We start from the raw sequence: 13,273 nt of genomic DNA, 5'->3' as shown, positions 1-13,273 counted from the left end.
GACAAGCAGGGAGATCTGCTGGCGCCGCACAGCAGGAAAAGCTCCCACCGGCATCTGCCGAACATCACCCCTCCTGGCTTTTAAGGCGTAAACAACAACCGCAGTTTCTGGGGTCCCCTCTGTACCGCGAGCAGCTGCTGCCCAGATGTGGGGGCACCACCGTGCAAAGGGCAGGAAGAGCAGCCGGCGGGAGGGATCTATGGTCCCTCCAGTGCAGGCGCCTGCTCCACTCACCGGCCTGCACAGCCACCCTGGCGCCACAGCAAGAGTGTCGCCTTCTGCGGCTGGGAAACAGAAAATCCCCAAAGCAACAGCAGGAGCACAGACCCCTTTGTAATTAGTGATGGATACTTACAGGCCCCACTGCCGCGCAGTGCTGGCAGGAAGAGGAGAGCAGCCCTGTCACCCCATGCTTCCCACCACACTGCTCACTGGCGCAGAAATGGGAGTCATTCTGCTCTTGAAGGAGTGCTGTGGGCAGCTGAGCCCCCCAGCTGCCTCCTGAGCCCTCCCAGCATCCCAACGTGGTCAGGAGGCGGCTGTTGGGGCGATTGGGCCATGGGACCTCCAGCAGCAGAGCCCAGGCAGAGACCTACCCCCAAAACACAGGCTGCCTCGGGGTGGCAATGAGGAGACACCCCCCCGCTCCCCAGCACAGCTCTCTGGGGAGCATTGACCCCAGGAGAAACCCCCTGCCCTGTCCCCATTTCCCCACCCCACACACCAAACAGGTCCTTGGGCCCCAAAGAGCTCCTGCCCTCAGCTGACAGCATCCCATCAGCCTGTCCTGGGACCACACACTACGCCATCCCACAGCCAGGATGTGTGTTTGGTGCCCTTGATCAGCTGCCCACTGGGGTTATACTGGCCCTGGGGGTGCTCAGCCCCATGGAATGCACCCGCACGCTCCCCAGCACCCACCTGCATCCCCAGCTCCTTCGTCCTCCAGGAGCCCCAAACCCTGGGGCTGGGACACGTCAAACCCCTGAAGCCGAGTGTCACCTCCCAGCCCCAGCCAAGGGCACCATGGTTTATGATTACATATATATATAATTTTTGTTGTTGTTCGAAATAATTTAACAGAAACCCACCAGCCCGTGGACGCAGGGTTCCAGCACCAGCAGGGAACCACACACCTCCTGGGGATTCAGGGATGGGGCATCCCTGCGCTGGCCACCTTGGTGACCAACAGGACAGACCCACCCTGACTCCGCAGCAGTCCCTGTCCCCACACTCGGGGCAGCTCCTGGAATCACTGGACACTCTCTGGGAGGGTTCTTGGTCCCACTCTGCTTCCCTGGGACTGGAAAACCTGCCTGCTTCCACTGCAGCAGGGAGCCGAGTATTGTATTGCGCCGGAGCAGGGCAGAGCTCAACGCAGTGGGGCAGCTTGGTCCACATTGCACCATCCTGCAGCATCCCAGGACATTGTCCTTCTCTTCCCTCTGGGCTTTCCAAGAGCCATGCTGGTGCTACCGGGGTGGTGGACGGTGCCTGAGCACGCGGAGGGACAGGGTGTCCTCACAGAGCAGCAGCTCCCGGATGCGGGCCAGCCCCAGCCCAGAGACAGCCGCCCCGTTGACCTGCAGGATCTCGTCCCCGACGCCCAGGAGCCCCGCGTACAGCTTGGCTGTGCCAGCGTCCGCCATCTCCTGCACATAGACACCTATGGAGATGGACAGGTGTGAGTGAACATCCCCCATCCTGCACCCCATGGCTGGGGGCCGTGCCCCTAATGTGCAAGGGCTGTACACTGGGTCTGTGAACACCAACCGATTCACTATCAAGGGCTTTTGGGATGGGCTGCGTGTCCCAAGCCAAGGGCTGATGGACACACAGATGCTGTGTGGCCAAAGGCACACGTGGCCGCATCCATCCCCCATCCACCATCACCCCCTTGGGGCGCTGCAGTGATGAAGCAACCCTCTCCACCCATCCCCAGGCTCACGCTTAGCAAGGGATGAGAGGCACCATGGAGGGACAGAGCGGTGCCTCCCCTGAGGTCCAGGGAACACTTTGGGACAGCCCCACTGTACCTGTGTCAGGCCGTCCGTGCCCAGAGGTGACACAAAACCCAAAGGCGCCATGAGGGGGTCGCTGCAGCTCCAACTGACTGGTGCCATCAGGGAAGACCTCCACCACGCGCCCCACCGCACGCAGCCGGCCAGGCACCCCGATGTCCTCCACGCTTAGCGAGCGCCGTGGCCCTGAGCCCCCCTTCCTGTGGGGAGAGCAGAGATGAGGTGAGCGGGTACCAAGTGATGGGGTCCCCAAGCACCCCAAAACAGCCTTCCTGGGGACAGACTGTGTCCCTTCCTACCTGTCGGCTGCGGTCTGGGGCAGGAGGTAGGCGTTGGCCCGGGGCGCCTTGCCCAGGAAGGGGCGCAGGTTCTGGATGGAGGAGGCTTTTTGGGGCTGGCAGAAGGGTGACACCTGGGGAAGAGCACCCAGTTGAGATAGGGACAACCAGGAACGCTGTGCGGCATCACAGACCTTCACCTGTCAGCATGCCCCCAGGGAGCAGGAGGCATGGGAGTATCCCACCTCCCTGTCCTCTGACCCAAGCTATCCCCAAACTACTGCTGAAGAGGGCCGGGATGGGACACCCACTTAAGGAGCAGGTTTCTTGGGGACACACCTCACTGCTCAGCTGGCTGGGGCACACAAGCCATGACCCAAAACCAAATCACCCCATCTGCCCTCCCCAAATCTGCTCTTCCACTCTACCTCCTCCAACGCCCTCTTCCTCCTCCCACTCTCCGTTTGGCTCCGGGGCCACAAATTGACACTCAGGACTGCTTCACCCAAGCCCAGCACCCCTCCTCCAGCGGGACTCCCTCCCCTCCAGACACTCTCCGCACTGGGGGTACATTTTGGCTCACCAGCTGCAGGGACTGCAGGGAGGGTGACTTCTTCATGCCAGCGCCATCCGGAGGGGTGCTCCCGGGGACCGGGAGCTGCTCCATGCTGTAGCAGCGGAAGCGGCCCAGGCGTTGCTTGGTGCTCTGGCTCAGGCTGCACAGGAGCTTCTTCAGCCCCGACGTTGAGGCACTGCTGCTCTTGCGGCTTGCTGGCCTCCCCAGGTCCCTGGATGGAGAGGGATGATGATGATGGTCATCTGCTGCGTGACTGGTGGGGAGCATGACTGGCAGCTACCTCGGGGCTGGGGGTGCATCCTGCGCCCACCTTGCCAGCCTTGTGAGCTGCAGCATGGCGAGATTGGGGTGCAGGGTGCAACAGGGCGCAGCCACCTCCTCACCAACCCAGCGTGCACAAAGGATGGCTTCAGGAGCCAGAGAGCACTCCCTATCCATTTTCCCCATAATTACAGGGGTTTAACACCTTTCAGACCTCCCCCACTTTCTGCCTGAAGGGATTGCATCCTGCCAAGGGGCTTGAAAGACCCAGCACTGTCTCCAAATCCTGCTGCCAGGCTGAGACACGCTGCGCCCAGGCGCAGGTCCAGCAGGACAGTGTTTGGTGAGCCCCAAAGCAGCTCTGGGGCTGGCAGAGCTTAGCAGCTGATTTTCCCCAAAGCGATGAACCCGGCACTGAGCTAAACAGTTCCAAGGGCACGCACCATCACACTTGCTGCTGAACCCCTACGCAGAACAAGCTGAGGATGGGAAACATAAATTCCCAAAACCCACTTTGAACACACATACAAAATTGTCACCTCCTTATTGCGATTTTGGGGAGGTCTTCGATGCCAAGAGGCAGAATCCCACCGAGAACCCTCAGGGAGGGCCAGCACTGAGGAGGGATGCTGAGGGATGCAGGACCTGTCGTGTGGTGTGGGATGGCAGCAGCCCCTTGCTCTCACTCACCCGTGTGCTGTGCTCCTGGCTGGGTGATGCTGCTGTGCTCCAGAGGTTCCAGCACTTTCGCCGGGGGAAGCCTCCTGGGACACTGGGGTGATGGGCACAGCGGTGGGCTGCAACGGTGCCCCTGTAACCACAGTGAGGAAGTCACATCCCTGCCTTGCTGGGGACCCCTGGGGCACCCTGTGCATGGGGCTCTTACCTTTGCCCATCCCCAGGGCATCCTGCCCGTCCTGTCCGTGGGTGTTGTTGCAGTTGTTGGTGGACAAGGCACGGAGGGGACTCCCTGGGAGCCACCTGGGGCTGCAGGGACCCCGTCGCTCCCCTGACCTGGTAGGCTGGGGGTGCCCAGTGCTTTCACTGTCGGGGTCTGGGCCCCTGGCTCCTTGGCTCGATGCCCGGCGGCCACTGCCGGAGAAGAGGGCTTTCCTGCAAGGCACCTGGGAGCAGGCCTTTTTGGTGGAAGGGGGAGTAGGGAGGTGAGCACCTGGCTTTGGGGTGCTGGCCCCTTGCTGCGAGGAGAGGTCCGGGGTCTTGTGCGGGGGACAAGCAGCATTTCCCACCCTCTCACTGCTCCCCCGACGCTGGTGAAGCTCCCCGTGCTCCTGGCTGCCAGCTTTGCTCAGTGTCAGGGGACAAACAGCTCCTGGACGACTTGCAGTGCAGCCCAAACCTCCATCTCCTTCTTTGGGGCCACCACTGGACACGGATGTCCCCTTCCCAGCCCGTGTCTCCGGTTGTGGGCTGGCACGAGGGGCCCTGTGCCCGTGAGCCCGGAGGTCCCGGTGCCCCTGGGCATGGGGGCTGCGGGGTCCTGCCTCCTCACTGTCCGTCCGGCAGCTGTCGGAGGTGTCCGTGCTCTCCAGAGCTGAGTCCACCTCATCAATGTACGTGACATCCCCAATGTACGTCTCCTTGATCTTCTCAGTGTGGATGCGCTGCCGGGAGGGGAGGATCCAGAGGGGAGACCCACGGGGGCCCAGAGCCCTAGTTTTGGTCTCTGCCTTGGCAGCGCTCGGCTCCCCGCCGTCCCCTGGGACGCTTCCTTGTGCCGCAGGGCTGCTTTCAACTGTGTCGGTTGCTGCTGGTGTATCCACACTCCGGCCAGTGGTGGCACCGAGGAAAGAGCCACAAGCACTGCACTTGCCCCCAACCACGAGGTCGCTGCTCCGGGCTTTGGGTTGGCCAGCCCCGTTGTTCCCTGGCTGCCCACCATCGTCTGGCTCCAAGGAAGAGAACACCGATCCCAGTGCCCGTCGGTGCCGCAGCTGCAGCCGCTCCAGGTATCGCACTTCAGCGTCTCGAACCGACTCGTCCTCAAAGCGGACACGGGATGGGGAGGGTCCCCGGGGCCGTCTTGGGCGCCCACAGCTTGATTCCCCACTTGATGAGTCGCTCAGGCTCCCGCCATCCCGCGGGGCAATGCTTGGCCTCCCGCTGGTCTCCCTGGCATGGGGACAGACAGACAGACACAGACAAGCTGCAAGGCTGCCCGGCTTCCTTGGGAAAGCAGGGCACGATGGGGAAACCCAGTGCAGAATCATAGAATCACCAGGTTGGAAAGGACGCACTGGATCATCGAGTCCAACCATTCCTAACACTTCCTTAAACCATGTCCCTAAGCACTTCATCCACTCGTTCCTTAAACACCTCCAGGGAAGGTGACTCGACCCCCTCCCTGGACAGCCTCTGCCAGTGCCCGATGACTCTTTCCGTGAAGAATTTTTTCCTGATGTCAAGCCTGAACCTCCCCTGGTGGAGCTTCAGGCCATTCCCCCTTGTCCTGTCCCCCATCACTTGGGAGAAGAGCCCAGCTCCCTCCTCTCTACATCCTTCTTTCAGGTAGTTGTAGAGAGCAATAAGGTCTCCCCTCAGCCTCCTCTTCTCCAGGCTAAACAACCCCGCTCTCTCAGCCGCTCCTCGTAAGACTTGTTCTCCAGCCCCATCCAGAAGATGAGGCAGGAGGGAAGTCCACTCAATGGTCTTTGCAGCCCTGCTTCCCTCCAGCCCTCTGCCTGGGCTGCCTGAAGCTGGAACGATGAGAGGCTGTGGCAACGTCCCACTCACACAGCCCAACCTCCACCGCCTTTGTCTCACACCGAGGTGTGTGGTTAATCAGTCTGGGAACCCTGACTTGCACATGACCTGTACCAGAAGCAGTGTGGCCAGCAGGACCAGGGGAGGGATTCTGCCCCTGTACTGGAGAGAGCCGGCATTTGTGAAGCTGCACCTCGAACACTGGGTTCAGTTTTGGGTCCCTCACTACAAGAAAGACATTGAGGTGCTGGAGCGTGTCCAGAGAAGGGCAACAGAGCTTGTGAAGGGTTTGGAGGACAAGTCTCATGGGGAGCAGCTGAGGGACCTGGGTTTGTTTAGCCTGGAGCAAAGGAGGCTGAAGGGAGACCTTATCACCACCTACAACTGCCTGAAAGGAGGTTGTAGAGAGATGGGTCTTGGGCTCTTCTCCCAAGTGACAGGTGATAGGGAATGGCCTCAGGTTGCACCAGGGCAGGTTCAGATTGAACATTAGGAAAAAATTCTTCACTGAAAGTGTTCTCAGGCACTGGCAGAGGCTGCCCGGGGAGGTGGTTGAGTCCCCAACCCTGGAGGTATTTAAAAGCTGGGTAGATTAAGTGCTTGGGGATATGATTTTTTTCAGGTATGGTTGGCCTTGATGATCTCAAAGGTCTCCTCCAGCCAAGGGATTCTATGATTCTATGACCTGGCACACACGGTGAGCTGTGGCTGTGATAGAGCCTTCCAGCACTGAGCTTCCCCTGGGGACGCACTCCTTGTCAGCCAGGAGCACACCATTAATGCCTCCACGTTATCAAACGAACACCCCCAAATATTTCACTGCAAAGACTTCGTGCATGTCTGGACAGGGGGATGCTCCGGCAACCAGGAGGTTGCTCGTGCAAGGCTGCATGCAGCAGGTCAGACCCTGGCTCTGCACACACGTGTGCACACTCTGCGGATGTGCCTGCATGTGTGTACCTGCTTTGTACACGCGTGTCCCTGCCCTGCACACACATACCTGCCCTGCACACACGTAACTGCTATGCACACACATGTACTTGCTCTGCTCACACGTGGACACAATCTGTACACACACGTACCTGCTATACACACACATGGACTCATTCTGCACACACGTAGCTGCTGTGCACACATATGAACACACTCTGCACACACATGTAGCTGCTATGCACACACATACCTGCTCTGCACACACACCTACCTGCTGTGCACACACATGGACACACTCTGCACACATGGACATGCCACGGACACGCTCCATACACACACATATCCGCTCTGCACACTCACGGACACACTCTGCACACACAGGGACATGCTCTGCACAGACACAGACATGCTCTGTACATACATGGACATGCTCCATACATACACATACCTGCTCTGCACACACATACATGCTCTGCACACACATACATGCTCTGCACACACACAGAGATGATCTGCACACACACAGACACACTCTGCACACATGGACATGCCATGGACACGCTCCGTACACACACATCTGCTCTGCACACTCACGGACACACTCTGCACACACATGGACATGCTCCATACATACATATACCTGCTCTGCACACGCATACCTGCACACACACAGACGCTTCACAAGTGCACGCTCTGCACACACATGCACACTCAGCACACGCATCAAACCCAGATTCACCCCCAAGTGCACCACAGCAGAGAGTCGGGTGGCAGGATGCGGCCAGGGAGGTTGGCACTGACCTGGGGCGCGGGGCAGCAGCAGTGGAGAGGAGGAGGATGTCGTGGCTGGCACGCAGGGGGTTCGTCCGAGCCTTCATACGGGCGCGCTGCAGCAGCTGCTTGGCCTGCTCGTGCCGCGGGCTCAGCTCCAGCTCCGGCTGGGGGACAAAGGCCCTGCAGCCCCACAGCGGGGAGGGGGATTAGGAAAAAATAACAGGGATTAGACGTGGTTTAACAGTGACGACCAGGCTGCTCTGCCCAGAGAAAGCGGGGCTCGGCTGGCTGCCGTGCTGGGGCACAGACGCACAGGAGCTGCCATGCCCGCCAGTGCCAGGCAGGGAAAGAGGGGTCACAGCTCGCACTGGGGATGTTGGTGGAGGCTCAGTGCCTGCACATCTCAGGCACCAGTTTAACCAAGGCAGCACTTTGCACCACAGGCAGCAGAGAGGTGCATGGGGAAACTGAGGCAGACGCTGTCTCCAGTCCCCAGCACTGTAAGTCCCACGGTGAAGTAAACACAGGTAGGTTTGGGGTGACCCCCCAGCTCAGCTGCCTTCCCTTCCTTGCAAGGCATCTTTCCCAGCACCCCCAGCCCCAGCAGCCACAGGGTGAAGGATGCATCAGCTATGGGAGGGCACAGCCCTGCTCCAGCGCTGCCTTCCCCGTTGGCCATGGCCCTAATCCCCCTGATTATTTTAATCAGCTCAGGCAGTCACTTCGGGGAGTCTGGCCTTAACCTCTTTGTGGCGGGAAGGTGGGTGCGTGCCACACCCCAGCGCAAGGTCGGGGTGGTCCAGCCTCCTGCCCCTCGCGGGGGGCACAGCGTGCCCAGTTCTCAACCCTCACCCAGCCATTGTCAGCTCACTCCGGCTGCCAGAGCGGAGCAGAACCAGTCACCACAACACAGGGGGTTCTTCCCTGCTCACTGGCTTCCCCCACGCAGCCCCTGAGCCCCCCGCACTGCTCCCCAGCCCGCGTGCCGCTGCCTGGCTCACCTGCCTGTCCCATCTCTGTATTTTTAGTCTGTATCTCTAAGGTTTATCATTAGTTCAACAAGATTACACACGTCTGCTGCCTCGATCCTCTTAAGCACCTAGAGCGAATTTCTCTCCCTCAGCTCCCTTCCCACCCAGCGGTCCTGGCTGGGTCCCTTGTGCCCAGGTGCCCATGGTCACCACGCTCAAGTTTGACCCTCCTGCCCCACCTGTAGCAAAGCATTGCCGGAGCCTCTCCTCGTTCCCCCCATCATCTGCCAGGCTGGAGGACACCCAGGAGCCCTCCTGAGCCCCAGAGCAGCTTCATGGGGTGCATTTAAAACACAAGACTGGGAAAGGGGAAAGAGGGAAATATCCATCTCTGCCACGCTGGGTCTGACCTACCTGCAGCCTTTGGCATCCTGTAGCGAGACGCCTGTGTCCCAGTCCCCATCGCTTGCTGGCACCTCTGAAACACAGGACAGGGAAAGGTCAGATTGATTCTCCCAGCCCAGCCCCCCTCCCTGTACCCCCAGCCCCACAGCTCCACTGACAAACACCCTTTTTGGGGCTGTCCCAGCTGCTCAGCTCTGGAGAGAGCCCAGAGGAGCAGGACATGGGCTAACAGCACCCATGCGGAGTGCGGCTGTGGGGGTGGGGGACCACAGGGTCATCAGGGCAGACGTTTCCAAAGGATAAATTAATTCCCTTTTCTGGTGACAGCTTGCAAAGGGAAGATAATGCCTGCAGATATCAAGTGCCCCAGAAAGTGGGTTTCTTGCTCTGGCTTCTAGCAGTGAAATTCCTCACCAGGATGCTGGAGGGAATTGGCAGGGCCCAGAGAATCCCAGTGAAGAAGAACCCTATTTTGTTTGTGGGCATCTCCTACAGCTGCTGGTGAAGTGGGTGCAGCACACACAGGGGGATGGAGGACAGCATCGAGGACCCCCCTTGCACCCCAAGGCTTTCTCTTCCCACTCCCCCTGGCTCTACTGGAACAGTCCCTGTCTGCCCAAAGTACGCACCCAGCACGGCAAGGCCCAGCACCTCCTGCAGCAGCCGCCGGTTCCTCTCCACCCGTTCGGCCAGTGAGAGCCTCTCCCAGCCCTCCACCGTGGTGGGCAATACAGATGGAGTCCCCTGGTCCCGCGGCGAGGTTTGTGCCTCATCTTCCTTGGGTTTCTCACGGGAGAAAGCAGAGCCCCGGGACCCACTGCTCTCATCTCGTGGCAGCTCGGTACCTCCCGGCACATCTCCCCGAGGTGTCGGCACCCGCCAGAGCCCCGGGATGCCGGCTCGGGGCGCTGGGGGGCTGGTGGCCGCAGGCTCCCCACCACCGTTCAGTAGCCCATCCGTCAGGTACGTGCGGAGCTGAGCCCGTGGTTCCACCGCTGCTGCATCCGTGCCCGACTTTCCCCGTCGCGGTCGGGGCTTCTTGGATGAGGAGTGCTCTGGGGTGGCCGTGGGGGTCCCTGGCCTGCCGGTTCCCCGCTTCTCCTTCAGCGCCTTCACCTTGCTCTCCAGGATGGCATGGGGACTGTGGGTGGCTTCGTGGTGCTCCAGCAGGTCTGGGGCTTGGCTGTGCTGCTTGAGGGGCCGCAGTGCCCGCCGCGAATCAGGGGGAGAGCCCCCCTCCATGTGCCCTGTGGGGAAAGAACCCGGGTGGCTGAGTGTCTTCTCTGTGCCCACCTTGGCACCTCCTGTAAACAGCACGACTTCTGCCTGCCCGAGGCGCTGCAGACAGCAGGAACAGAGCCGCACATCCCGGGGGGCAAAGATGAGGGATGCCACCGCAGGGAACAGTCCAGCAGGGAAGGGAACAGGGATGTGGCCAACCATTTGTAGCACTGACGCCACACCAGCGCCCCTGGGGCAGGTGGAATGGGGCAGCGGTGGCTCCCTGCCGCCGGTGGCCAGGGGCTGAGCAGGAGAGTGGGTGCCTGCCCCTGCTCTTTTGGGTGCCCCGAAGCACCCAGTAAGGTGATCAAGAAGGAAGGGGCAATTTCTGAGCCAAATCAGGGCATCAGAACTCCACAGGACAGAAGCCCCTCACTGCTGCAGCCCACTGAAGATGCCGCCAGCCAGACCCCAACCGACCCCGCGCTGCCACCCAGCTCCCAAGGTCACGTGTGTCCTGTGTCCTGCACCAGCCTCGTGGTCCCGGTGGCAGACCTGCATCCCGTTGGGAGCATCCCATCTCTACTGGTACCCCTGGAAGAGCCTCCTGCATGGCTGAGGCTGCGGCAGCATCTCTGGGACCCCCCCAGATCCCCAGCACCCCCTGAGGCACCAAGAGCCTCACTGCCCCAGGGCAGAGCAGCGGGATGGGTGGGAGGTGGAGGCTGTCCTTACCCCAAGAGCAGCACCGGGAGAGGGCTGCGGAGAGGGAGAAGAAGGCGGAAGAAGGGAAGGAAGCAGGGAAGGGAAAAAAAAAAATTAAAAAAAAAAAAAAAAGGCCAAACCAGCAAATCCCAGCCCCTTCAGCAGAGCCCCAGCTCAGCTGCTTGGCTGGGCTGTGGAGCTGTGGCCAGCCCTGCCTCCTCCTCCTCCTCCTCCTCCTTCTCTGCGCACCCCACACCGAGGCACCAGCCAAGTCCTGCCCCAACCCAAAGGCAAACTGCCTGCCCCACACCGCCTGCCCCACACCGCCTGGACCCAACGCACAAAGCCACTGTGGCGTGAGGGTGGAGGGGACCCCGCCAGAGAGGAGAACCCCACGCCCCGGGACAGAGGGGAGCCCAGCCGCCTTGGCGGGCTCTCAGGAATGTCCTTTGTCTGGGCTGCGGGTTTGGGAGGCGAGAGGAGAGGGACGGCAGCCCAGCTCCATGGGCCTGCTGTGGGGAGCGGCAGTCGCCCGCCCTGCGCCAGGGCTGGGGCTTCAGGAGGCACCAAAGGGACGCAGATGCCATCCCGCCAGGATTGGAGTGTTTTCTCCAACAGCCTTCAAATCCACAGCAAAGCCTGCTGGCTTTAGACACCCTTCTGTAAGCATCATTCGTTTGCAGACAGGTTAAATTTTCCTGCTTTCCCAGAGGTCAAATCCTGCCTGGACCCCAGGGCGAGCAGCGCCAACCCAGCACCCCCAGGCAGGAGGGCAGTGGGAGCGGAGCTTCGGGCACCCATACATCAACCCCCCCAAGGCCAGCGTGCAGCACAACCCCTGCAGAGCCCCCCATGCACCCCCACCCGCCTCCCTCGAGACCCTACAGAGCTCATCTGGCAGGATGAGGGCCCCGGGCAGGCTCCGCTTACCTGGGGGTGCTGGGGCTGCCGTCCCCAGGGGTGCTGCGGGAGCCATGGGTGGCCCGGCCCCGCGCCGGCTGCCGCTTTAAGCCGTGGCTTTTGATATTCGTGATTGGTTTCATAATCCCGATCAAAAGGAAATCACCAGGATTATGAAATTGTTTTAATCCTCCCGGCTCTGGCTGTGCTGCCCCCCACTAGCACAAGCGGCAAGAAATCACTTTTATCTTCTTAAAATGTCCTCCACCACCCCTGAGGGCCCCATTGCGGCCAAAACTGAGCCCAAGGGCTTCCTGCCCCACAGCAGCATCGGGGCTGACCAGGATGACTCCTTGCTCCATGAATCATAGAATCATTAGGTTGGAAAAGACCTTAGAGATCATCAACTCCAATCACACCTGTCTACTACTAAATCATGTCCCCAAGCACCTCATCTACCTACTTTTTAAACCCCTATAGGGATGGTGACTCCACCACCTCCCTGGGCAGCCTCTGCCAGTGCTCGAGAACCCTTTCTGAGGAGAAATTTTTTCATAATGTCCAATCTAAACCTCCCCTGGCGCGGCTTGAGGCCATTCCGCCTTGTCCTATCACCCGTCACTTGGGAGAAGAAACCAACACCCGTCTCCACACAACCTCTTTTCAGGCAGTTGTAGAGAGCAATAAGGCCTCCCCTCACCCTCCTCCAGGCTAAACAGCCCCAGTTCCCTCAGCTGCAGATCTCAGGGACAGATCCAGCATCCCAGATCCTCCCAGTGAGGTTCCAAAGCAAAGGCAACCGGGCTCCTGCCACCAGCCAAGTGTCACAGTCCGGATCCACGAGCCACACGCTGATATGGGGGGGGGGTTTCATTTATCTGTGCAGCAATCCAGAGGCCGACAAGGTCACTCTCAGGGCACAAATCAAAAGCAGTATTTATTCTAGCTCCCACAAAGATAAACAGACCAAAATACTTGGGTGCATGGGCGAGAAGTAGGGGTGCAACTTCCCAAAGTGGCAGGAAACAAATCCCAACCTGTTCAGGTCACAATCTGATCCGCGAACCCAGCCAAGGTCACTCAGATCCAACTCACACCCCCCAACGATACCACATCAGGAAAGCAGTAAGGGAATGGGAGAGAGAGAAAGTGAGAAAGAAAGAGAGAGAGAAGGGAAAAAGAAGGAATCCCCACATCAATGGGCAGCAGCAGCTCCTTGTGAATACGTGGTCTCCGACGCAGCTTCTTCCAGGCTGTGTGGTCCAGGCTGGTCCCATCGAAGCGGTGGGTGAAAGCGCCACGTGGCTCCTTTACTCAGGTCAGTCCCTGCCCCCCATCGGCACATGGGGTCTGAGCGCAGTCAGCGGTGCCGAGACCCTCAGGTACACCCCAAGCTCCGTCTTCGGGGAGCCGCGCTGCTGCACCCCCTCCGCTATTCGTTGCTGCCGCCGCCACAAAACAAGTGTGCAAATGGCCAGCCCTCAGACAAAATGTTTAAGGCAAAGA

General features: G+C 60.1%; 1 protein-coding gene across 4 annotated transcripts; it reads right to left on the bottom strand.

Annotated features, from left to right (window-relative positions):
• Positions 1 to 1,018: 1,018 nt before the first annotated feature.
• On the bottom strand, positions 1,019 to 13,067 carry KIAA1614 (KIAA1614 ortholog). Of its 4 annotated transcripts, XM_054073678.1 has the most exons (10): positions 11,798 to 12,188; positions 9,571 to 10,188; positions 8,951 to 9,014; positions 7,593 to 7,745; positions 4,024 to 5,267; positions 3,828 to 3,948; positions 2,883 to 3,087; positions 2,321 to 2,433; positions 2,037 to 2,221; positions 1,019 to 1,666 (listed from the first exon to the last, which is right to left on the bottom strand). In XM_054073678.1, the coding sequence occupies exons 1-10, from the start codon at positions 11,841 to 11,843 to the stop codon at positions 1,473 to 1,475; spliced, it is 2,943 nt and encodes a 980-aa protein (XP_053929653.1). In that variant the 5' UTR covers positions 11,844 to 12,188; the 3' UTR covers positions 1,019 to 1,472. The 4 variants fall into 4 exon arrangements, with proteins under 4 accessions (XP_053929653.1, XP_053929652.1, XP_053929650.1 ...); XM_054073677.1 differs by lacking the exon at positions 11,798 to 12,188 and adding an exon at positions 12,962 to 13,067 and having other exon boundaries at positions 3,828 to 5,267; XM_054073675.1 differs by having other exon boundaries at positions 3,828 to 5,267; positions 11,798 to 12,190.
• Positions 13,068 to 13,273: the final 206 nt, after the last annotated feature.

This window comes from Cuculus canorus, chromosome 8 (assembly GCF_017976375.1).
Source record: "Cuculus canorus isolate bCucCan1 chromosome 8, bCucCan1.pri, whole genome shotgun sequence".
Taxonomy (NCBI): domain Eukaryota; kingdom Metazoa; phylum Chordata; class Aves; order Cuculiformes; family Cuculidae; genus Cuculus; species Cuculus canorus.
The sequence above is the reverse complement of the archived record's forward strand: the minus strand, read 5'-3'. Positions and strand labels throughout refer to the sequence as shown.